This window comes from Biomphalaria glabrata, chromosome 10 (genome assembly GCF_947242115.1).
Source record: "Biomphalaria glabrata chromosome 10, xgBioGlab47.1, whole genome shotgun sequence".
Classification (NCBI taxonomy): domain Eukaryota; kingdom Metazoa; phylum Mollusca; class Gastropoda; family Planorbidae; genus Biomphalaria; species Biomphalaria glabrata.
The window spans coordinates 5,200,469-5,228,189 of NC_074720.1; the positions used below are offsets into that span (position 1 = coordinate 5,200,469).

Consider the following 27,721-nt stretch of genomic DNA (forward strand, 5'->3'; position numbering starts at 1 on the left):
ATTTAGATTTTGTTGATTATAGAATATATATGGAACGATCACACTTGCCGGGGATATTATTATCAAACTTGACAATTCAATGAAATGAAGAAAGAAACATCTCTCTGTATTTTCTTAAAACTTCTTTAAAATACTTCTTCAACTTTCACATCAAATTAACTTCTCAATTCAATAACAACTTGATACTTCATAAATAAAACTTAAAGATACATGAAACTTCACTTAGTATAACTTCAACTTCAACTTATAAAACTTTAATTAATGGACCTGCTAATATCACAAAACTTATAACCATTACTAATCGAGGACTGAGCGAGGACTATCGCTCTACAAGAACTACTACTAGGCGAGGACCCCGTCTAACTGACTTTCCCCTAATTTATACTTTCTTTGATCGTACACTCCAGAACCATGGAACCTTCTCAGATAATTATTTTAGTAACTTTGACCTTCTAGAAGCTGACGTGTGCTATTTTTTTCCTTAACCCCTTTCTTTGATTGGATACCTAAAATTAACTTGTTTACGCTGGACACTTGCACTGGTTTGAACTCGCTTCTAGAAACTGGTCGAAATAGGTCACAGACTCGACTTGTTACAATATAGTTCATTGCTACATGCTATTGACATCATTGAATGTTCGTGTTTTGTGTGATAGCTAAGTAATACATTCTGCAAGGTAATTAGGATCAGATGTCTTGAGCTACATCACTGGATCTCATTCTTGGCCTTATCGTGGTACCCCCCGAGGATACGTCTCCTAGGGATGCCAGGCTAATTTGAATGGAAACATCTCTTTCCGTGGCTTCCCACATTCTCTCGCGGGCTCGGCCTCTGGCCTCACTGTTTGAATCCAGGTGGAGCTCAAGAAGCCGTGTTTCGCAACAACGGATGTTGTGAAATGATCACCTAGTTGATGATGGGTGTCCGGATAGTGGGGTCTGGCCTTTGGGTACAATAATTCCCTTTAGAAAACGTTTCAATAACGGATGTAAGGTACATTAAAGCCCCGTCCTACTTAAAAACACATTCGGGGCATTTTTCCCTGCGTTTTGGACAATGCTCGCTAAGGGAAAAGTTTTATATATCACATGAATAATTATTTTATTATAATTTTATCGGACTATGACCGAAGACCTAAACACTGACCTGCACGTAGAGTCCTGTGGACAGTTTAGACCAATAGCTCGTTGTCACGTCACAGGCCTTGACCTAATGGCAAAATGTTTGTTTGTAAAATGTTTACATGTTTCGGATGCTCCTTCAGAGTTGAAGATAGTTTACTTCCTAGTCCAAACCTCCCGCAGGACGACGGGGGATGGGAGCGGGCAGGGTTTGAACCCGGGACCATCGATAAATCCAAACGACAGTCCCGTGCGCAAAACGCACGACCAGGCAGCCATCCTGGCTAACCTTCTTCTTCGAATTATTTTTATTATTTTTATGTTGGATGGCTTAGCGGTTCTCAACCTTTTAAGCTTGGCGACCCCTTTTTAAAATCCCCCACTCTGCCTCGACCTCACACCTCCCCAACACACAGCAAAAGAAGCATAGACAAAAACAATCCATATTTTCGATGGTCTTAAGCGACCTCTGGCAAATCGTCAATCGACCCCCAAAGGGGTCGCGACCCACAGGTTGAGAACCCCTGGTTTAGAGTGACTAGACGATTTAGATTTTTGTAGATTCTAAAGAAGATAGAACGGTAGCAGAGGGAGAGATGCCTGATTGATTTTTTTCAAACACTATTTTGGTGCCATAAAGCTCCATTCTCACCTGTCTGATTACTGGTTAAAGTCAGCTGAATACTAGATGTAACCAGCGCTGACTCTGAAGTGTCTGGTGCCCACCTCAGACACCTTGATAGGATCAATTATTTATCTAATCAACCGTGACGTTGGACGATGCAACATTTTTTTTTTTAAAAAGGGCAAATGTTGTTGTTGGTGTTGTTGTTAATGTTGTTGATGTTGTGAAAGTAGGTGGTTAGAATGGAGGACAAGTAACGTCAGGGTTTTAATAATTAGTTACTAGCTATGACGTCATTTGTTTGCGCTTTTTTTTTTTTTTTTGGCGGTATCAGAATAGTATAGTGGATGTTGTTGTTTCAGCTCTTTAACGCCATGAATGCAGGGGCGTAGCTAGGAATTTTCCATCGTTTGGGGACCCCGGGGGGTTGACTTCTTTCGGGGGCCCCTGCATTTTGCGTAATATAAAATTTTTAATGTAAAAAAAAACCCACTCATTTGGGGGCCCCTCTCAAGTGGGGGGGGGGCGGGGATTTAAAATTCTACCCCCCCCCCCTCCTCCCCACACCCTAGCTACACCACTGCTTGAACATGTACATTGCAATCTACGGAACCCGTGCAAATGACACAAGGCTCAAAGCCACCCTGACATCTGTGAACAGTAACTTATCAGCTAAAAAAAAATCTAACACTGGTTTCATAATTTATTACCCACAATTTTAATATGTTTTAACTCTTTCTCTCCGTAATTATTTACCACATTCTGGTGGAATCAACGTTGGTATCGTCAGTTAGGAGAGAAAGAGTTAACTCAGATACCACTTCGTTGATGACACATTTACAACCAAGAGTACATAGATCAAGATTTCTCAACAGATAACAGTATCTCAGAATACGACCACAGGGCAGCAGAGACAATGACCTCTGGTCCGTTTTGTCTCCGTCGTTTATTCTATTTTTGTGTCAATGTATGGCAGACGATGAGTGAAAATAGGCGGGTCTATTCCAATTCCACCTGATTATAAAATATGGATAATCTTGGAGGATGGATGGCAAACCAGACAGTTGGAAGGATAGAACATCCACACGTGATTCCCTCCTAAGATATAAACTCCCACATGTGGTTTTCGCGCAGTCGCTATTTGGACAGTTATTACCATTATGGTCATTTAGACCGTTGGAATTGGGAGGCCGTGGTGTGGGTGGGGAGTGGTCCGAGGGTGCAGGCAAGTCTGGCTACTGGTGAGCGATAATAATTAGATTTGGACGAGGTCAGATTAACTTTAGCAGTCATTCTGGAAAAAAATAACTGCTGAGTTATGGTCGTTGATTGGCATTGTCTGTAATGACAAGTCAAATCCAGCTGGTTTAGGGTTCAGTACAAGCTGGAATATTTTCGTCCTAGATGATGATGATGCGGCGTACAAAAATTGTTATTTTAATAAAAACTAGGTTATCGTTCTTAATTGTCCAATGCTGTAAGGGACATAACTTGTAAGCGATGTCGTAATTTTAAGAGATGGAAATTTCAACCGAAAAATAAATTGATATTAATGTGTCTGAGTTTATCTGTGCCACATCAGACATAGAATACAAGACATTGCTTAAAAATGGAATAACGTTGAAAATATTAAAGTAATTAAACGAAGGATTAGGAAGAAATCCGTAGACTCTTCACCGGTAAAGCGCTTGGCTTCCGAACCGGGGACCGGGGTTCGAATCCTGATGAAGACTGGGATTTTTAATTTCGAGTTCTTCGGGGGCCTCTGAGTCCACCCAGCTCTAATGGGTACCTGACATTAGTTAGGGAAAAAATCAAAGGCGGTTGGTCGTTGTGCTGGCCACATGACACCCTTGTTAACCGTAGGCTACATAAACATACGGCCTTTACATCATCTGTCCTATAGACCACAAGGTCTAAAAGGGGAACTTTACTTTTACTTCACAGCAAGAAATTAAGACAAAATTAAGAGTTGATATCAAAGTATTTTTAGTGTTTTGATGTGTATATATATACAATATACATATATGGATATATATATATATATATATCTATATCTATATATATATATATATATATATATATATATATATATATATATATATATATATATATATATATATATATATATATATATATATATATATATATATATATATATATATATATATATAGTTCGTCCATCGAGGTTCGATGATGACCACTTTTATCATCCAGGGGGACTGAGGGACTTTCACTGGGGTTTTGTGTCTCCTCATGTGGCTGGTGAGATCTATGTCAGCCCGGAATGTTCGGCTGCACACTGAGCAGGTTATCCATCTGGAGCTAGAGTCGTTGGCCTTGTTTTTTTTGTTTCTGACATCATTGTAGCTAGTGTTTAAATACACACACTTAGCCCACACAGTCTGCTTCTACATTATATCATGTAATCCACACATCTATTCCTCAAATTTACAACAGAAATCCAGCTCATACATCTAGCAAACTAATTTATCACACTCAAATACCCCTCACATGTATCACATGTATACCACACGCATATATATCACACATGCATATACCACACACTTTTACCCAACATTTACTACATACATTCATCCCACATTTTTACACAACATATCTACCAGGCACATTACCTTCAAATCTACCCCACACATCTACCCCACACATGTCTACCACACACATATCTATCCCACACATATCTAACATACACACATATATCCCACACATATCTACCTCACACATATCTAACCCACACATATCTAACCCACACATCTACCCCACACATCTACCCCACACATCTACCCCACACATGTCTACCATACACATATCTATCAAACACATATCTAACAATCACACATAAACCCCACACATATCTACCTCACACATATCTAACCCACACATATCTACTCAACACATACGTATCCCACACAAATCCACCCCACACCTATCAACCTCACACATATCTAACCCCACACATCTACCCCACATATGTCTACCACACACATGTCAACCCCTCACATATCTTTCCCACACATATCTAACCTACACATATACCTCACACATATCTAACCCCACACAACTCTACCCCACACATATCTATCCCACACATATTTACCCCACACATATCTACCACACATATAAATACCCCAAACATATCTACTCCACACATAAGTGTCCACTTATATTCATCCCACATATATCTACCCCACAAATGTACACCACCTCAGACACTTAAAAGTCGACCATCTCATCATGAACTTCTCCTAAGTATTACACCTTACACAGACTCTTTCTGTCCCAACGTCCAATTCATCACTCTGGCTTTAGCGCGAATTCAGGCTGACAGCATTCATAAATACCGAATAAACAGTATGTATTTTCTACAGGATTTACACATGTTAATTTTGTATTGAAAACAGTCCTAGAAAAACAAAAACCAAAAAAAAAGCTCATTGGTATTCGTAATTCGCCCATGTCCTGGGGAGATGGAGGGCTTACAAGTGTTTTCGATTCATTCCACAATTTCTAACTATTTGTAGAACTAAATATCTAGTTTATTTTATTTTTTTTTACAAAGTTTATATCAACTCACTCTGTCTGTCTGTCTGTCTGTCTGTCTGGTAAAAAGTTTGTAAATGTTATTTCTTCCATACCCAATCTCGGATTAAGCTGAAATTTGCATTATTAAACTTTTTTAGCTGATACACACAGAAAAATTAATTAATTTTTAGTTTGGTATCTTGAACAAGGGAAAGAAATCGTACTTGACAGATGTGGTGGTATAAGTTGAATTAGTCTACTTAAAGACCCTGAACGAACATTTTTTTTTTATGCATTTAAAATACGATCTTGTAAAGTATAGTAAACATTCACCAAGATATCCACCCTTCTTGCCTCCCCCTTTCCCAACTGGTCCTGACAAAAGATCGGAGCATAGCGCACTGAGAGAGCTACACAACAACAATTGATAAAAATATTTCCAATCCCACAGACTTATTATGTCTAGGCTGGTAGAATAGAATATAGTCTCACAACTGATCCAAACTAATTGATACAATTACACTACAAATAAGCTTTGTTTTTGTTGTTTTTTTTTAATTATTATTTTGTATGTATTTCTTCTTTATAAATAATTGTTATATTTTATAACCCTTAATCTAGGTGTTCAATTATTGACTTGTTTTTTTTTTATGCCAAAATTATATGGGTTAGAGACGCTGCGCTAAAAAATATTATCGACATTTATGACTGATTATTTACTTTGTCATATGTTATGTTAAATCTTGACAGAGTGCTGGTCAGTGGGAGATCCGTTAAGCTCTCATCGGAGGATTATTTTCATCAAAGTTTTGGGGTTAGTTTGATGAAGCGGTTCATGTCGAGCCTCCTGTACAGATGAGGAGTGGAAGAGGTGAGGAGTGCTGACGTGGCTTTAAAGTTGAATGGGCTCTTTAGTTGCAGGTTACATGTTAGGGTTGTAACTGTGGGGAGAGGGGGGGGGGAGGTCTTTGAAGGTTTCTCTGGTGTCTGTGCTCATGTCTGAGCTGCAGGGAGAATGTGGAACACACGAGAGTTTGAGGCTGCAGCCATTTCCAGTTTATGAAACACAATGTGTACGTGTCGTATTTTCTCTCTCTCTCTCTCTCTCTCTTTTCTCTATTTCTCCCTTTTTCTTATTTCTCTTGTAATCTCTCTCTCTCACACTCTCTCTCAATTCTTCTCTCACTCTCTAAATCTCTCTCTCAATCTCTCTCTCTCAATCTCTCTCTCAATCTCTCTATCTCTCATTATCTCTCAACTCTTTCAATTCCTCTATATCTCAATCTCTTCTCAATCTCTCTCGTTCTCTCAATTTCTCAATCTCTCACTCGCTCTTTCTTTCTCTCTCAGTTTCTCTCTCTCTCGATCTCTCTCTCTCTCAATCTCTCTCTCAATCTCTCTCTCTCTCTCTCAATCTCTCTCTCTCTCACTCTCAATCTCAATTCAATTTCTCTTTCTCAATCTCTCTCTCTCAATCTCAAATCAATTTCTCTCTCTCAATCTCTCTCTATCAATCTCAAATCAATTTCTCTCTCTCAATCTCTCTCTATCAATCTCAAATCAATTTCTCTTTCTCAATCTCTCTCTCTCAATCTCAAATCAATTTCTCTCTCTCAATCTCTATCAATCTCAAATCAATTTCTCTCTCTTAATTTCTCTTTCTCAATCTCTCTCTCTCAATCTCAAATCAATTTCTCTCTCTCAATCTCTATCAATCTCAAATCAATTTCTCTCTCTCAATCTCTCTCTCTCAATCTCAAATCAATTTCTCTCTCTCGATCTCTCTCTATCAATCTCAATTCAATTTCTCTCTCTCAATCTCTATCAATCTCAAATCAATTTCTCTCTATCAATTTCTCTTTCTCAATTTCTCTCTATCAATCTCAATTCAATTTCTCTCTCTCAATCTCTATCAATCTCAAATCAATTTCTCTCTCTTAATTTCTCTTTCTCAATCTCTCTCTATCAATCTCAAATCAATTTCTCTCTCTTAATTTCTCTTTCTCAATCTCTCTCTATCAATCTCAAATCAATTTCTCTCTCTTAATTTCTCTCTCAATTTCTCTCTCTCAATTTCTCTCTCTCAGCCTCTCTCTCTCTCTCTCAATATCTCTCTCTCTCTCAATTTCTCTCTCTCAATTTCTCTCTCTCAATTTCTCTCTCTCAGCCTCTCTCTCTCTCTCTCTCTCTCTCTCTCTCTCTCTTATTTCACTATATATTAGATATATTAGATCATTATTATTGATGCTGCTTTCCGTAACCTTTGAACTCCAAGACCACCCTTCTATTAGTGTTACATTTAACAGTGGATATTTCTCAGATGTCCAGCTAACGGTACTGGGCCGATCCGAAAGCCTCTCTAAATATTTGCCCATAGAAGACGCAGCTACTTGGTTCATGATTAGGCACTGCCAGGGGTCGAGCTACGTTAAAGAGAAACAAAATTCATTGTAGCCCATTTATCAGTGTCCACTAAAGACTTTTTTTTTTCTGATGACGTGGCAGGTCTGCAGCGGTACTTCCCACAGACACTTCTTAGGGATGTTTAGGGCCTCGAATGTTGGGCAACTGCCCGTTCCACTTAATGAAAAGACCATTTTGAAAACATAACTTCTGTAATGTATAAGATAAGATAAGATGCTTCTGTTTTAAAAGTGTCCTGAACTATTAATTGATTTTTTGATTGAAACAGTGATATCATATTATTTTTCTTTTATGTTGACTTTAGTCGACAAAATTAAGTCTTACTGATGAACGACGTTGCTGAACACAATTTGGTGCACACAGTTTGGTGTAAATAGTTTGGTGCACATAATTTGGTGCACAAATGTTGGTTCTCATAGTTCAGTGCTCATAGTTTGGTGCACATAGTTCTTTAAACATTACTAACAAACATAAAAGACAAAGTGTGATTAGTTTCAGACCCTTTTCACTATACTTCTAGAGAAGCTTGACAGGACAAGATTCTATTTATAGATCGAAATGAAGAATGTTTAGTCCAACCAGTAATGTTGGCCTTGAAGTTTGGGGAGGGGGATGTGGGGGATGACGGCCTGCTAACCATTCATTTCCTGTTGTTACAAAAAGCTACATGCAGCACACACACACACACACAGTCACACACACTGCCAAACACATTTAAAAATTAAAAAAAAAAATAGGCAAAGAAAAAGCTTTTAAGATTTAATATATAAAGAAGAATCTTTGGGCATATTATGTTCCTCAATAGAAATCAACTCCGTTTGGTCAATCTTTCTCTGAAATTTGGCATGAGCATCATGTAATAACTCTGCTCTTGCGCCAACGCTGAAAATACGCACCAGCGAACTGTTCAATACCGGATATGGACGAACTGTTAAAAGAAACTGGAAGGAAGAAGCTAACATCTAGGGCTAGACCTTGCCTCGCTCCGACTAAAAGTTACGAAAGAGATCATAGCCAGCAGAAGGACCAGCAGTGTAGGTGCTCTTTGTGGGTGGTCTTGATAAGAAAGTGTCCGAGAAACAGTGGAAACAGGGCCGGACTTTGGCGACTGCAACCTATGCAGCCGCAGTGGGCCTTGCACTGTCGTAGGCCCCGCGCTAATTCTAGGTGTAAATTATTAAACTAAAACATTATAAGTTATATAAAATAACATTGTTTCCACGGCCTCCTGATTTTCCAGGACCTCCTAGAAAACTCCTGAATTGGCAAAATATACGAAAACGTCCAGGAAATCTGAAATTATTAAAATCTCATGAAAACTCATAAAAATCTCCCTGAAAAATAGACAAAGTTTTTAATTTGGGGTGTCATTTCTACTTTCTACGCGCGATTAAAAAAAAAAAAACGGCTTTGTCAGCTTTCGTTTAATAGAAATGTATTGCAAAGACGAATGTGTTTTCTAATACAAAATCTTAAATTTGACATTATGCTTATCCCTACCCAGACTGGGCCCCTCGCAATCAGTTTCGCATAGGGCCCTGCAATGGTTAGGGCCGGCCCTGAGTGATAAGATCGTTCCTGCAAGTGGAAGACATTCTTGGTTGGTTTGTGAAGGCAACCGTGCTTAACACAAGAAGACTAAGACGGACTGTGACCCAGTAGAAGCAGTGCTAGAGGAGACAATAGTAAGCCTTGTAGAAAAGAGGTCAGAGGCGGAGACAGTGAACCTTGTAGGAAAGAGGTCAGAGGCGGAGACAGTGAACCTTGTAGGAAAGAAGTGAGATGCGTAGACAGTGAACCTTGTAGGAAAGAAGTCAGAGGCGGAGACAGTGAACCTTGTAGAAAAGAAACACAGAGGCGGAGACAGTGAACCTTGTAGGAAAGATGTCAGAGGCGGAGACAGTGAACCTTGTAGAAAAGAAACACAGAGGCGGAGACAGTGAACCTTGTAGGAAAGAAGTCAGAGGCGGAGACAGTGAACCTTGTAGAAAAGAAACACAGAGGCGGAGACAGTGAACCTTGTAGGAAAGATGTCAGAGGCAGAGACAGTGACCCTTGTAGAAAAGAAACACAGAGGCGGAGACAGTGAACCTTGTAGGAAAGAAGTCAGAGGCGGAGACAGTGAACCTTGTAGGAAAGAAGTCAGAGGCGGAGACAGTGAACCTTGTAGAAAAGAAACACAGAGGCGGAGACAGTGAACCTTGTAGGAAAGAGAAGACAGAGACAGAAAAAGTGAACCTTGAAGGAAAGAGAAGACAGGAAGAGAAAGTGAACCTTGAAGGAAAGTGAAGACAGATGCGGAGACAGTGAACCTTGTAGGCAAAATCACAAGACTAAGACTGTGGTGGCCTCATACCATTTATAAATAAACAGCCATCATCTTGTAATGTCGACCCTCATTGAGTTGCCTCCCTTTAAGTAACACCACTATAATAATGATGTAAATCTTGAAGTTCAAGATTCAGGCCTTCATCGTGATTTGAACTTTGAGACCTTCAGTTCAGTAGCCATACTCCTTTCCACTCGGCCACCACGCACCACATATAAATATAGCTTAATCAGATCATCCATTCAGGTTCTCACCCCTCGTACCGCCGCCCCCCTCCCATTTTTTCAACTTCCACTTTCATGAGCTCTAACAGAGCTACAGGGGCGATCTCTTCCTGACAACTAAATGGCTCATACATCGGCCCGCTTCCATCATGCGTCGTCATTCCCGGCATCCGCCTCGGCCATTTGGGAGGGCTAATAAGAGAGGGGAGGAGAAAAAAAAAGAAAGTAGATAAGATAAGAGGCATGGGGGAGTGACATAAAGATAGAGTGACGGAAAGAGAGAGAGAGAGAGAGAAATCACACGCTATTAATTCGGCAAAGAGCCGCGGATATCTCCCTTATAAAGAATCGCCAGAGTAATTGCCCCTTAATAGCTGTCTTCGGAAGTTTTAGGGGACAGCACTGCGCACCATTCGCGGCGAACATTTCAGAATGGGGAGCTGGAATGACGCGAGAGGAGTGTCAGGGCGCCGACACGAATTCGGGAGATGGAGGGCACAACGGAGGTAACAAATTTGTTTCCGGTTTTTTTTTCCACGTAGCCTCCGGGTTTTATAAAAAAAAAAAAAAGCAGATGGAACTAGAAAAGAATTATTTTTCTCCTAAATCTAGTTTTTTTTTAAGTTATTTCCCTTTTCTTAGGTTATGGTCTATACGTTTATGCTAGAATTATCATTGTCCGGGTGAACTGAAAAACTTCCTGTTAAATCGCGCCTATTTAGAGGTGACACCTTCATCAGTTCAATTGTCTGTATTCTTAATATCCTCCTGGTCTCGACCATTCTAAAAAATACTATATGATGCACACGTAGGGAAGGACAAGGGGTTGTAATCAGTAATAGGCTGCACTCAATGACCTTTCATGATGTTAGAAATATTGTGAATTTCGAGATTTTTAGGGGGCCCTGAGTCCAACCAACTGTAATGGGTGCCTGATGTTAGTTGGGAAATAGTAAAGGTGGTTAATTCTTCTTACTATGTTTATACTTTTCGTTAACAGTGGGCGGTAGTAATGTGACATGCTGCTCGTAGCAGTTTTACGGCTAGTGAGAATGGATAAAATTGAATATTTCTAATTCTAATCTGGTTTCGACTGTGTTGAATAAATTGTCAGACAGGATGGATTATGAAGATATCTTTTTTTTTTTTGTTGTTGTTGTTGTTGTTTTGTTTACTAGTTGTGGGAAGTTACTTCACAATTGTAGATCATTACGTCTTAGCCCAAATCATCTTCAGGACGTCAGGGAATAACAGCTCAAAATAAGATCTATCGGGACGAAAATCCAAAGCGCATATTGCGCGACTAGATAGACCCTTCCCTTGTTTCCTGCATTAAGTAGCCTCTTTTACAGATGTTGAGATGTCAGAGGATTAGGTGAAAATCTTAGTGCAATCTTACCTCTTCAAGAGATTACAATTTCAATGAGGGTTTTTTGTTTTTGTCTTTTGAAGAAGTCTCGGGTTCCAGTGTGTCTTTACCCCAAACATAACATTGTTTGTATTTGGAAGATGTCTCTGGTTCCAGTGTGTCTTTACCCCAAACATAACCTTGTTTGTATTTGGAAGAAGTCTCTAGTTCCAGTGTGTCTTTACCCCAAACATAAACACATTGTTTGTATTTGGAAGAAGTCTCGTGTTCCAGTGTGTCTTTACCCCAAACATAACCTTGTTTGTATTTGAAAGAAGCCTCGGGTTCCAGTGTGTCTTTACCCAAACATAACATTGTTTGTATTTGAAAGAAGCCTCGGGTTCCAGTGTGTCTTTACCCAAACATAACATTGTTTGTATTTGAAAGAAGCCTCGGGTTCCAGTGTGTCTTTACCCCAAACATAACACTGTTTGTATTTGAAAGAAGTCTCGGGTTCCAGTGTGTCTTTACCCCAAATATAACATTGTTTGTATTTGGAAGAAGCCTCGGGTTCCAGTGTGTCTTTACCCCAAACATAACATTATTTGTATTTGGAAGAAGCCTCGGGTTCCAGTATGAGTTTACCCAAACATAACAATGCATGTGAAAGCAACAGTGGTAAAATAAAAAAAGGTTTGAGACCCTCGATGTACTTGGTGGGAGGGCGTAATTATGTGACACAGAATGACGATGCGGGCCCGGATAATGGTATTAACGTGAAGAAGGAATTTCTGCTTCAGGATCTTCAGGATATTCAGGATCTTAACATTTCTTTCTCAATAACTAGAGTGCTGCTAGTCTCTGTTACATGTCTGGCTAATTCCTCGTTTGCTGCAGAACTAAAGCCTCAAAGTTTCATTTTTTGTTCCAGACCAAAACTTTCAAAATATTCTAGAAAAAAGAGCGAAAAAAAAAAAAAAAGAAATACTATAATTATAATTTGTTTAATTTAATAGAAAAAAAAAATTAATGACAAAATAATTAGATTTACGTCATTTTTCTATATTCCTTAATTTTTACACAACATCCACGACAACTTTAATTAATTTCACTTCTTTTTTAGATTGAATCTTTGCCCACTAAACATATTCTTGAGTTACAATGGCGATTTATTTTTAGTTTTAATTTTATAAACTTCAATGTTAAAATGGTAAAGAGACTTTAAGAGACAAATATAACTTTCTGAAAATGGCCAGAATCTTTTTTTTTTTTTAATATTTCAAATATTTTTTTTTAATTCGTTTTCTTTTAAATTCTGAATTTACATAAAACTCATCAAACTTTGGAGTGAAAGATTAGCTCAATTATCTGCATTTCATAACAATTTACTTTTCCTATTTATGAGTTGAGAAAGATACGGAAGATTTAATTCGATAAAATCCCACACACACACACACACACACGCGCGCGCGCGCGCACACGCACACATAATACCATCAGAGAGCGTTGAATGTGTCAAAACATAAATGTCACAGTTAGGTCTTCGTAGTAAAAAAGAAAGAACAAAAAAAAACTTTTAAAATAGTTATAAATATTCATAAGACCATAAACTCATTTTTTAATTTCAAATATTCACGATAAATTTTAAGTGTCTTCATACCCATTGAGCTGTACTGATGAGACGATCGGTTCTAAAAAGAGACTAAATTGTTTCTAAATCGAAGATGAACATTTTTATTTCCTTCAATTCGTTTTATTTTCCCCTTCACATTTGTCTATCCCTTAATCTGCTGGGGCGCCACACACAACGCAGAAAATAGCAAAATTATAAAATAAAATTTACTCTTACGAAAAAAAAAAGAATGTGCAACTTGTATTGTGCATACCAAAAAAACTACAATCGACAATTTTATTCAAATTGATTCATTCGTTAATACAGCATACTACAGGAATAGTTTTAGATTTTTGTGTACCGCTTCCGGAACTAAAAAGGTTGAGAATCCTTTAACCTCATTAACATCTGGATACGAGTAGGACGTAATTAATTTCTCTTTTGAAGAAACATCTGTATTTAAAAAAAAATAATTTTAAATCAAAAATGCAAATTACAAAAGGTCAGTCACTGCGTCATGTACTACTCAGCTTTATGTCTAGTATATCGTGGAATTGTACTCTGTTCTATAAATCTATATATTGCGTACGGCTGTGGAAAAACAGGATGGACAAGAAGCATCATTGAATAATTTGGCGTTTCTTTACATTGGGATGTAATTTTTCGCAATGCTATTGGGATTGGGGGGGGGGGGTGGCGTTGGGGAGAACTGGCATTGCATAGGCGAGCGAGATGAAAGCCTGGACATTGCTTATGGTCGGAACGATGTCGCCCACACAGTAGTTCGCCTCTCTCCACGCAGCTGATGTGATCAAAGGCACGGAATATCCGATACATTTTGGAATCAGTAGCGCAGTAAGCTTTGTCAGGCTGTAGCACTGTGTGTCACAATCTGCTTTTAGGGTCACCAGCTCCGGATTTTTCCATCTGGGTGATCTCCCGAAGGCCCTTCTGTGTTTGGGTATAGCCGCAAGGCCGCGGAGGTTTGAATTCAGAGCTTTCATCGTCCTAGATGGGTAGCCAACCAAGGCTAACGAGCCCCTCCTGCCCGAAGCGTACTGGTTTAGGCGCCAGTTGCTCGCCTTTGCCCCTTCTCCTGTCAGTGGCCACGGTTCCGCCAGGCTCAATATCTAAACCACACGTCAAAGCCAGGAGTTGGACTGGTTGTCAGAGGCTATTTGAGACCCGTGCAATTGGAAGCATTTTATATATATATATATATATAGTTCGTCCATCGTGGTTCGATGATGACCACTTTGTCATCCAGGGGGCTGAGGGCTTTGCACTGGGGTTTTATGCCTCCTCATGTGGCTGGTGAGACCTATGTGAGCCCGGAATGTTCGGCCGCACACTGGGCAGGTTATTCCAGCTGGAGCTAGTGTCGTTTGTCTTGCTTTTCTTTTCTGGCGTTTTTCTTCTGCCTGCGTTGTTCTTTTTTCCTCAGCATTTTATAGGTAATGGTGGTAAACATTGTTGCCAATGAGTGTTTTAAAGGAAGAAATACAACGGTTTTTATTAAGAATAGAAAGAAGCTTCATATAGTCTCTGCTAATAAGTCGTTTAACATTGCGATCGAGTCCATAAATCTTGCACCGATAGAGATATAAGTTTCAGTATATATGTTCAAGATCAGAGCACTCAAATCCAATTGTCTCTGAGAGAACTTTGTCCATATCGTAACTATCGAACATATAATGTATACACACTTTCACATTAAAAATGAGGCGTAGTGATAAGTATTCAAGCGAGGGCTTTTGTGTAGGTATCCCGGTAGCGAATGGATCTCGTTTTTTTTTTCTGGATTTTTAGGACACACCTGAATCCAGCCAACTCTAATGGGTCCTGAATTATCCTGGAGAAGTAATGGAGAATTGGTCGTTGTGCTGGCCTCATGACACCCTCGTCTACTGTAGAAACAGATAAGCTTTAGTTCGTTTTCCCCCATAGAACAAAAAGGTCTGAAAGGGGTGCCTCTATTTATTGCAAAGCTTACATCAACTCACTATGTCTGTCTGTCTGTCTGACTGTCTGGTGCAAATCTAGAACACGTTACTTCTCCTACTTCCCATTTTTGAATCAAATTAAAACTTTGCCACAACTATAAGGTGTCGATAACAAAACATGAATCAAATTTTAAAAATAAACAATTAATTAATTAATTCGTTGTAATTAATTGATTATTTTATTTAAAAAAAGGGAGATAAAGCTTGACCACTCAGTATTGAGATATGGTAGCAACTGTGCAGTTCTTTCCCTTGCATAAACTCTACTTATGTTTACGTTGAAAGAAGTTTGTAAGGATTTTTACTGGGTCTGGAACTCCTTGTCATTTCTTTGCATTACCTCGCGCTAACAATTTCCGCATTCAAGACAGATTCGAACTGAGACTTACCTGGGAAGGTCACGCACTGCCCTTAGTGACCCTAATGTCATAACGTTGTTTTTTGTTGTTTTTTTTTTGACTTACACATGGGGAAAAAAAGTTGTAGAAAAGGTAGGGGGCTTGTAGGGTTTTTTTCATTTGTATGTGTGTGTGTGTGTGTGAGTGTGTGCGTGTGTTTGAGAAAGAGAGAGAGGTAGTGTTGCCTCATTATTACACCCCAATATCCCCGCCCACCGTTTTGTGGCTACTTACCCTGGACATGTACAGTGTCATCTGTCAGCTGGGTTTATATCACACGACACGCCAGCCAGCGCGCACACTCTTGTTATGACTCTTTAATAGAGAAAACTCTTGTTATAATGACGCTATATTAAAGAACACTTGTTTTAAGGATGCTATATTAGAGAAGACTCTTGTTATATTATAAATTAGAGAAAGATTGTGGTAGGAATGTGACAACACAGAACTGGACGCCTGTTCGTCTGGTATACTCTTTTGACTGTCGTTTTGGTGGTCCAGGGTTCGAACCTTGACCGCCGACATCCCCCCGCTGTCAGTAGGAAGATTTGGGATTGGTCATCTTCAATTCTTAAAGAACATCCGAAATATGTAAGCAAACGAAAGTTCAAGATGGTGCACTAATATCATTCATCTATCCCTTAGTCTGTTGGACCGTTGACGCACCATGCCTGATTCATCGACTGTCTTTCTCCATTCTTCTCTGTCTTTTGCAGGTCCTTCCATTCTTTTATGTTGTCCTCCCATCGCTTTTTCTGTCGTAATATGGCCATAGATTTTTTAGCTTTTTTTTTTTTTTTTTACGATAGTTAGCAGGTCATCATAAGGTCCAATCGCTGCAGTAACCCTGTCTCTAATCTCTTGGTTTGTGATGCGGCCTTTAAATGTGATACCTAGGATCCTTCTGTAGCATCTCAATTCCATTGCTAGGATCTTCCTCTCTAGCTCTGCAGTCAGCGTCCAAGACTCACAAGCATATAAAATAAACTTAAAAAATATAAATTATTATATTTACAAAGGCCCCTGATTCACTGGATCACCCATTACCACTCTTCCCGCTTGCCATGGACGAAAAAAATACGAAAATAAAACCTTTTAATTCTTACCTTAGATCTAGGACAAAATATTGTCATGATCGCAGCGGTTAAAAGGACCTTATACATTTCGTTATTCGCCATCTCGACCCAACCAGTTTGTTTTTCAAAATCCGACATATTTAAAAGTACACGATTATACTTTTGTTTTTTCTTAGCATTTCCTCTAATAGTAATAACACTCTGTTAGCTCAGACCGTACTCAGATGGTGTTTTTTTTTTTTATTTATTTATCTTTAAGTAGCGTTTTTCGCACAATTTAATTTATATAATTCGATCTATATAAAACTTGAAATAAAAAATTTTCTTCTTCTTCGTTCTCATTTTACATGTCTGAGGGCTAAGATCAGTAATCCTATGTCTGAGATGAACCGCGCAGTGGCTTCCAGATCAGGCAGCTCTTCATATAGCTTTTGTTCTATAGGAGGGTTTTGGGGCCATAGTCTTGTTTGGGCCTCTTGATATTCATAACCTTGATCCTAATTTGATTTTTAAACGCTTGATTTAAAAATGCGCTGTGTTTCAAAGCGAAATAAAGCCTTTCAAATAATTTGATAAAAAGCTGAAAAACGTCGAAGAATGCTCACATTACATGTAGGACTATTTTCTAAGGCGTAGGGTGTGTGAGTGTGTATGAGGTTGGGGAATATGAGAATAAGTGATTTTCGGTCATGGAATTCTCTGGCAAAAATATGTGTTTGGGAGGGGTAGCGTAGGTGATACAAAACAAACAAAAAAATGGTGTGGGGGAAGAAAAATGATTTGAACAGGCCAGAAGTGTATTTGGGGGGTCGATTTAAATCGGGCCGCTCCAATTAAACGTAAAGTATGCTGGAATAAACTGGTTTAAAAAAAAAAGTTTCTTTACAATCAGTAATAATAATAATTATAGCTTTTATATTGCGTTACCTTCATGCTTAGACCATGCTTAGAGCGCTAAGGTCTTATCTCATTTGTAGACCAGTGGTATGGGGAGAGAAGGGGGTATCCGGGAGAAGGTTTCCCGTGCTGCCTTTAAGCGCTCAGTAAACACAACTCTGCTCGAGTCGGGTGTCGAACCTGGAGCCCCTTTCATAGGTAGCCAAGACGAGCCAAGTTCAAGCGTACTAAGCCTCTCGACCACGCTTCCCATAATGAAGCCAAGACACGGTTATTTCCAGGACGAGTAGCTTTAATATTCATCGACTAACTGGCACAACCCACAGGCTTCTCCTTTTGAATAATATAGTGTGACCTTATATACTATCAGGCTGAAAAATTCACAAATAAACTTGTGCTGCGTGACAAAACATTCACCAATTATACTTCATGAAAATCCCTTTTATACATTGTTTTTACGTAATTCGGAAAGTAGAGGGCAGAGCATAGAGATAGCGAGGGACATATCTTGAACGAGCGCAACTTTGTGCTCCATATCAACAATTTTAGTATCAATTCCTTAATATGCCAATTATGGATATTAGTTGTTTTTTTATTTATTTATTTTTAATTCGGACGGTGACTTTTTAAATTTCTTTAAGAACTTTTTTTTTCTTTTATTTTAGTTTCAATTTAATTTTGAGGGTTGTTTTTTTATTCGGGTTATACTTTAACCTACAATAACACAAAAGTCAAACAAGTTAACATAACACTGTTAAACTGTCGGCTATCGATAAATAAATACCTCAGTATTTGTGCTTCACACTACGCTTTTTCATCATGGGAATCCTTGGGCTTAAAGGCCCCTTTTCTTTGCCCTTTTTGTGGGCTCTCTTCCTTTGCCTCGTTTTGGGCTTTCTACATCTGTTTTGGGCGCTTTTATTTTATTTGAAAATTGTTTACATTTTAAAATAGATTTATAATAAAATGAATTAAATAACAGTATAAAACATGATTAATTTATGCATAAAAATTGTTTTCATTTTATAATAGATTTATAATAAAATGAATTACATAACAGTATAAAACATGATTAATTTATGCATAAAAATTGTTTTCATTTTATAATAGATTTCTAATAAAATGAATTAAATAACAGTATAAAACATGATTAATTTATGCATAAAAAGCAATATTTAGTAAATTGTTAAGATAACATAAACTACTTAAGTCTTGTGAAGGCCGATCTTCGATCTCACGTATCTGACGGTATAATGGAAATATAGTCACATTTCAAATGATACATGATCATTTACGCAATTCACCATTATTAGAATTATGGTGTTTTTTTTTTTTAAAGGAAACCTCAGAATTTGACTATTCAATTTTAGCTTTATCATCATAGGAATCCTTGGGCCTTATGCCTCTTTTCTTCGCCTCTTTTGTGGGTTTTTTTTTGTTTGTTTTTTAAATTTTTTATTTGTTATGGTGTTAATTACAGAGAAAATCCCGACCAGACCATTAAAAATTTTTACGTACATGCTGATATTAAAACAAAAATATAAGAAAAAAAATAAGTTGATAGCCCTATGAATATTTATCTTTTTTTTTTAATTCCTTTTTTTTTTTTTTTTAGTTAAATCCTTACGATGACCAAGTTTTGACCTACATTTTTTTTACACAAACGAAAAGCGTTCTCAACTAGATAATACCGTACAGACTAGTGGTCTTCAAGGGGCTCTAGCGCCCCCTGGTTGGCGATTTCGTGAAATTGGGGCGCTCTGGGAGCTAAGAGGTAGTAGGAGGCGCTGGACACAAAGGTGGGTGGTAGGGGTGCGCTAGGCATAAAAGGCGGACGTAGAGATGGATTAAAAACTAGAATGACATTGAAACGAAACAAACCAAAAAAAATTCTTCAAAATTCACGCTAGCAAACTAAATATATACAGAGTTAGCATGCTTCTAATTTAAGAACCTATCCCCCCAAGACGTCCACAATTAAGTTTGGTTAACGGCGCCCTAAGCGTGCAATAACAGGATATTGATTAATTACGAATCAATAACACTCTATTGAACATTATTACATTATTGTATGTATGTATATTATTGTATATGTATGTATGTATGTATGTATGTTTGTATAGATATGTATGTATGTATGTATGTATGTATGTTTGTATGTATGTATGTATGTATAATGTTTGTATGTATGTATGTATGTATGTATGTATGTATGCTAGCAAACTAAATATATACAGAGTTAGCATGCTTCTAATTTAAGAACCTATCCCCCCAAGACGTCCACAATAAAGTTTGGTTAACGGCGCCCTAAGCGTGCAATAACAGGATATTGATTAATTACGAATCAATAACACTCTATTGAACATTATTACATTATTGTATGTATGTATATTATTGTATATGTATGTATGTATGTATGTATGTTTGTATAGATATGTATGTATGTATGTATGTATGTTTGTATGTTTTGTTTGTAAAATGTTTTACATGTTTCGGATGTTCCTTCAGAGTTGAAGATAATTACTTCCTAGTCCAAACCTCCCGCAGGACGACGGGGGATGGGAGCGGGCAGGGTTTGAACCCTCGACCATCGATAAATGTGAACGACAGTCCAGCGCGCAAACCGCACGACCAGGCAGCCATCCTGTATGTATGTATGTATGTATAATGTTTGTATGTATGTATGTATGTATGTATGTATGTGTGTATGTATGTTTGTATGTTTGTATGTATATATGTATGTATGTTTGTATGTATGTATGTATGTATGTATGTATATTTGTATGTTTGTATGTATAATGTATTTATGTATGTATGTTTGTATGTATTTATGTATGTATGTATGTATGTATGTCCCGCCTAGAAATCAAAACCGTTTGACAAATCTTGATAAATCTTGGCATAAATGTTCCTTAGATCATGACGGAGATAGTCTGTACATTTGATGTCCCTCCCAAATCCGGAAGGCCCTAAAATTTAAAAATAAAACGAAATTCATCTCTATTAAGAAACGAAACTTTTTTAACCTCAGTGCGGTGCCTTAGCGGTAAAGCGCTTGGCTTCCGAACTGAGATTCCGGGTTTGAATCCTGGTGAAGACTAGGATTTTTAATTTCGAGATCCTTGGGCCCCTCTGAGTCCACCCAGGGTACCTGACATTAGTCGAGGAAAAGTAAAGGCGGTTGGTCGTTGTGCTGGCCACATAACACCCTCGTTAACCGTTGGCCACAGAACCAGATGACCTTTACATCATCTGCCCTATAGATCGCAAGGTCTGAAAGGAGAACTTTACTACTTTGCTTTAACTTTTTAACAAATCAGGTAAACCTGTTTCCGCAGTATTATATATTAGATATGAATATGTCGGATAAACGGGTAAACCCATTTTCACAATCTACTTTTATTTTCGTGGAAAAATGTTTGACAAAGATCCAAATCCATGGACTAGATAAGTAATACTCTATAGCCCGCGGACCGCGGGTCATTTCCGGCTAGATGTCTAAAAAAATGCACCGTAATCATAACACAAACTAGATAAAACTAAGATGCCATTTGTTGAACGAAGAGATATCTTTCTAATAATCTATGTTTTGTGGTGATTGTTAAAATAATTCCTGTATATTCCACTCTTGTTAACATTCTTATAATGTATTTCTAACAGGTAATCAAAAAGAACCTAAGATGCATTTTTCCTGGACAATGGCAGCCTCGCGGACTATGACACTTGCATTGACATTGTGCCACGTCATTCTCATCTGCTTGCTACAGGACACGGCGCTAGCCGACAGAACTCTGCAGCTCAACGAAGCAGTCGAAGATCCGTCATCAACTTCGGCGTCAGCTGAAAATGTGGGCGACCAGCCAAACGAGAAAAGGCACTGGTCCCAGTTTCGTTCTTGGGGTAAAAGGTCTCTGGACGATGATGCCTTGAGCAAGAGGTGGAAAGAAATGTCCGTTTGGGGCAAAAGAGAAGCAGATTTGTTATCCAATCACCAGGACATGGATTATTTGTACCCAGGAATTGTGTGGGAGGGTTCTCAAATGAGTGGTGCTAACCCAGAGCTGGATAAGAAGTGGAAAGAAATGTCTGTTTGGGGCAAACGAAATGTCGATCCTGAACTAGAGAAGAGGTGGAAACAAATGGCTGTTTGGGGCAAGCGTAGTTCAGATCCCGAATTAGAGAAGAAATGGAAAGAGATGGCTGTTTGGGGCAAAAGAGACTTTGATCCTGAATTGGAGAAGAAATGGAAAGAGATGGCTGTTTGGGGAAAAAGAGACAATGACCCCGAATTAGAGAAAAAATGGAAAGAAATGTCTGTTTGGGGCAAAAGAGACTTTGATCCTGAACTAGAGAAGAAATGGAAAGAAATGTCGGTTTGGGGCAAAAGAGATTTCGATCCTGAATTAGAAAAAAAATGGAAAGAAATGTCAGTATGGGGCAAAAGAGACTTTAATCCTGAATTAGAGAAGAAATGGAAAGAAATGTCAGTATGGGGCAAAAGAGACTTTAACCCTGAATTAGAGAAGAAATGGAAAGAAATGTCTGTTTGGGGCAAAAGAGACTTTAATCCTGAATTAGAGAAAAAATGGAAAGAAATGTCAGTATGGGGCAAAAGAGACTTTGATCCTGAACTAGAGAAGAAATGGAAGCAGATGTCCGTGTGGGGCAAACGAGGTGTGGACAACAACGGAAAACAGACCATACGACACACACGGAAATGGAGGTGGGCAAATCTAGGCGCGAAGCGACCCAGTTGGAGCAGTACAGGTTTCTCCAGCTGGGGGAAAAGATCAGAAGACCTTGACCTTCACGATGTCAAGGAATACCTTCAGAAAACATTACCTGTCTCAGGTTAGCAGATTATTTGTTCTATGTGTTTGTTTGTTTGTTGTTGTTTTTTTCTTTTTGAAGCGAGGGGTGATGCAGACCTAATCTTTTAAGGTCTAATATCGAACACAATTAGTATAAGCAAAAGTTATTTTTTTCTTAGATTTCATCGTGTGCCAGAGTTAAAGTATCGTTTGCTTGTTTGTTAGTAAAATGTTTTACATGCTTTGGATGCTGCTTCAGAGTTGAAGATAATTTACTTCCTAGGTAAGAATGAGCATTTGTACACATTTGTCCTAACATATGGAACGAGGAATGTGCCTTTATCTTTGAGTCTTTCTGAGTATTATATTAGATTTTGTTTTTGTATTTGAAGATTATGGTTCAGTGTTTTATGTATAATGGCTACTTTACTTTTGAGTCTTCTGTCCTGAAGGTTTTCTAAATTTAGTGATTTTACTAAAGATGTTACTCTAGTTAAATGTGAATATTCGTTTGTTATGAATCTCACTGCTCGCTCTATTTTGTGTATGTTCCAGTTTCTTAATGTTTTCTTGAGTTGAGGGGTCACAAATGAAGGATGCATATTCTATTATTGGCTTACTTAATGTTTTCTTGAGTTGAGGGGTCACAAATGGAGGATGCATATTCTATTATTGGCTTAACCAAGGTTAAATAACATTTTAGTTTTATGTTCTTATTTGATTTATAGAAGTTTCTTTTAATAAAGCCTAATGCTTTGTTTGATTTTTCGATAGTTTCATCAATATGTGGATTCCATGACAGTTTTTCATTTATTATAACACCTAGGTATTTTGCGTTTTTAGTTTGTGTTGCTGGTTTACCATGAATAAGATAAGTGGAATTTATTTGTTTTAGTTTTTTGGTTACTTTTAGTAACTGACATTTTTCTGGGTGGAAAGACATGTTGAAATTTGATTCCCATTTCTGTAATTCATCTAATTCTCTTTGTAAAATTTCTGTATCTTGAGTTATTTTTATTGTTCTATATATTATGCAATCATCTGCAAATAATCTGACTTTTGTTACTGAGGTAATGCTATTTGGTAAATCATTTCTGTCTCACGTCTATTGACATCTCTTCGTCGACTCTCAACCCACTATTCTAAATGACTTGAATTACGACATAGCATCTCGTGGTTTCATCAGAAACTCTCTAGCCTACACACACCAAACATCTGAATTACGATATAGCATCTCGTGGTTTCATCAGAAACTCTCTAGCCTACACACACCAAACATCTGAATTACGATATAGCATCTCGTGGTTTCATCAGAAACTCTCTAGCCTACACACCCAAACATCTGAATTACGACATAGCATCTCGTGGTTTCATCAGAAACTCTCTAGCCTACACACCCAAACATCTGAAACATCTGAACATAGCATCTCGTGGTTTCATCAGAAACTCTCTAGCCTACACACCCAAACATCTGAATTACGACATAGCATCTCGTGGTTTCATCAGAAACTCTCTAGCCCACACACCAAACATCTGAAACATCTGAACATAGCATCTCGTGGTTTCATCAGAAACTCTTTAGCCTACACACCCAAACATCTGAAACATCTGAACATAGCATCTCGTGGTTTCATCAGAAACTCTCTAGCCTACACACCAAACATCTGAAACATCTGAACATAGCATCTCGTGGTTTCATCAGAAACTCTTTAGCCTACACACCCAAACATCTGAATTACGACATAGCATCTCGTGGTTTCATCAGAAACTCTTTAGCCTACACACCCAAACATCTGAATTACGACATAGCATCTCGTGGTTTCATCAGAAACTCTCTAGCCTACACACACCAAACATCTGAACATACCATCTCGTGGTTTCATCAGAAACTCTCTAGCCTATACACCCAAACATCTGAATTACGACATAGCATCTCGTGGTTTCATCAGAAACTCTCTAGCCTATACACCCAAACATCTGAATTACGACATAGCATCTCGTGGTTTCATCAGAAACTCTCTAGCCTACACACCCAAACATCTGAATTACGACATAGCATCTCGTGGTTTCATCAGAAACTCTCTAGCCTACACACACCAAACATCTGAATTACGACATAGCATCTCGTGGTTTCATCAGAAACTCTCTAGCCTACACACACCAAACATCTGAATTACGACATAGCATCTCGTGGTTTCATCAGAAACTCTTTAGCCTACACACCCAAACATCTGAATTACGACATAGCATCTCGTGGTTTCATCAGAAACTCTTTAGCCTACACACACCCAAACATCTGAATTACGACATAGCATCTCGTGGTTTCATCAGAAACTCTTTAGCCTACACACACCCAAACATCTGAATTACGACATAGCATCTCGTGGTTTCATCAGAAACTCTCTAGCCTACACACCCAAACATCTGAATTACGACATAGCATCTCGTGGTTTCATCAGAAACTCTCTAGCCTACACACACCAAACATCTGAATTACGACATAGCATCTCGTGGTTTCATCAGAAACTCTCTAGCCTACACACACCAAACATCTGAATTACGACATAGCATCTCGTGGTTTCATCAGAAACTCTCTAGCCTACACACCCAAACATCTGAATTACGACATAGCATCTCGTGGTTTCATCAGAAACTCTCTAGCCTACACACCCAAACATCTGAATTACGACATAGCATCTCGTGGTTTCATCAGAAACTCTCTAGCCTACACACACCAAACATCTGAAACATCTGAACATAGCATCTCGTGGTTTCATCAGAAACTCTCTAGCCCACAAACACCAAACATCTGAATTACGACATAGCATCTCGTGGTTTCATCAGAAACTCTCTAGCCCACACACCAAACATCTGAATTACGACATAGCATCTCGTGGTTTCATCAGAAACTCTCTAGCCTACACACCCAAACATCTGAACATACCATCTCGTGGTTTCATCAGAAACTCTCTAGCCTACACACACCAAACATCTGAATTACGACATAGCATCTCGTGGTTTCATCAGAAACTCTTTAGCCTACACACACCCAAACATCTGAATTACGACATAGCATCTCGTGGTTTCATCAGAAACTCTTTAGCCTACACACACCCAAACATCTGAATTACGACATAGCATCTCGTGGTTTCATCAGAAACTCTTTAGCCTACACACACCAAACATCTGAATTACGACATAGCATCTCGTGGTTTCATCAGAAACTCTTTAGCCTACACACCCAAACATCTGAATTACGACATAGCATCTCGTGGTTTCATCAGAAACTCTTTAGCCTACACACACCAAACATCTGAATTACGACATAGCATCTCGTGGTTTCATCAGAAACTCTCTAGCCCACACACCAAACATCTGAAACATCTGAACATAGCATCTCGTGGTTTCATCAGAAACTCTCTAGCCTACACACACCAAACATCTGAATTACGACATAGCATCTCGTGGTTTCATCAGAAACTCTTTAGCCTACACACCCAAACATCTGAATTACGACATAGCATCTCGTGGTTTCATCAGAAACTCTCTAGCCTACACACACCAAACATCTGAATTACGACATAGCATCTCGTGGTTTCATCAGAAACTCTCTAGCCCACACACCAAACATCTGAAACATCTGAACATAGCATCTCGTGGTTTCATCAGAAACTCTCTAGCCTACACACACCAAACATCTGAATTACGACATAGCATCTCGTGGTTTCATTAGAAACTCTCTAGCCTACACACACCAAACATCTGAAACATCTGAACATAGCATCTCGTGGTTTCATCAGAAACTCTCTAGCCTACACACACCAAACATCTGAATTACGACATAGCATCTCGTGGTTTCATCAGAAACTCTCTAGCCTACACACACCAAACATCTGAATTACCACATAGCATCTCGTGGTTTCATCAGAAACTCTCTAGCCTACACACCCAAACATCTGAATTACGACATAGCATCTCGTGGTTTCATTAGAAACTCTTTAGCCTACACACCCAAACATCTGAATTACGACATAGCATCTCGTGGTTTCATCAGAAACTCTCTAGCCTACACACCCAAACATCTGAATTACGACATAGCATCTCGTGGTTTCATCAGAAACTCTTTAGCCTACACACCCAAACATCTGAATTACGACATAGCATCTCGTGGTTTCATTAGAAACTCTTTAGCCTACACACCCAAACATCTGAACATAGCATCTCGTGGTTTCATCAGAAACTCTCTAGCCCACACACACCAAACATCTGAATTACGACATACCATCTCGTGGTTTCATCAGAAACTCTCTAGCCTACACACCCAAACATCTGAATTACGATATAGCATCTCGTGGTTTCATCAGAAACTCTCTAGCCTACACACACCAAACATCTGAAACATCTGAACATAGCATCTCGTGGTTTCATCAGAAACTCTCTAGCCCACAAACACCAAACATCTGAATTACGACATAGCATCTCGTGGTTTCATCAGAAACTCTCTAGCCTACACACACCAAACATCTGAAACATCTGAACATAGCATCTCGTGGTTTCATCAGAAACTCTCTAGCCTACAAACACCAAACATCTGAATTACGACATAGCATCTCGTGGTTTCATCAGAAACTCTCTAGCCTATACACCCAAACATCTGAATTACGACATAGCATCTCGTGGTTTCATCAGAAACTCTTTAGCCTACACACCCAAACATCTGAATTACGACATAGCATCTCGTGGTTTCATCAGAAACTCTTTAGCCTACACACCCAAACATCTGAATTACGACATAGCATCTCGTGGTTTCATCAGAAACTCTCTAGCCTACACACACCAAACATCTGAATTACGACATACCATCTCGTGGTTTCATCAGAAACTCTCTAGCCTACACACACCAAACATCTGAAACATCTGAACATAGCATCTCGTGGTTTCATCAGAAACTCTCTAGCCCACAAACACCAAACATCTGAATTACGACATAGCATCTCGTGGTTTCATCAGAAACTCTCTAGCCTACACACACCAAACATCTGAAACATCTGAACATAGCATCTCGTGGTTTCATCAGAAACTCTCTAGCCCACAAACACCAAACATCTGAATTACGACATAGCATCTCGTGGTTTCATCAGAAACTCTCTAGCCTACACACACCAAACATCTGAAACATCTGAACATAGCATCTCGTGGTTTCATCAGAAACTCTCTAGCCTACACACCCAAACATCTGAATTACGACATAGCATCTCGTGGTTTCATCAGAAACTCTCTAGCCTACACACACCAAACATCTGAAACAT

General features: G+C 38.7%; 1 protein-coding gene across 4 annotated transcripts in view; it reads left to right on the forward strand.

Moving 5' to 3' along the window:
- LOC129928708 (uncharacterized) overlaps window positions 1-27,721 on the forward strand; it is a 154,312-nt gene that overhangs the window by 91,474 nt on the left and 35,117 nt on the right. For all 4 annotated transcript variants that reach the window (XM_056044191.1, XM_056044190.1, XM_056044193.1 and 1 more), the window contains one exon: window positions 21,262-22,452. In XM_056044191.1, coding sequence (XP_055900166.1) covers window positions 21,262-22,452 — 1,191 coding nt within the window. The remainder of the gene's footprint in view (window positions 1-21,261; window positions 22,453-27,721) is intronic.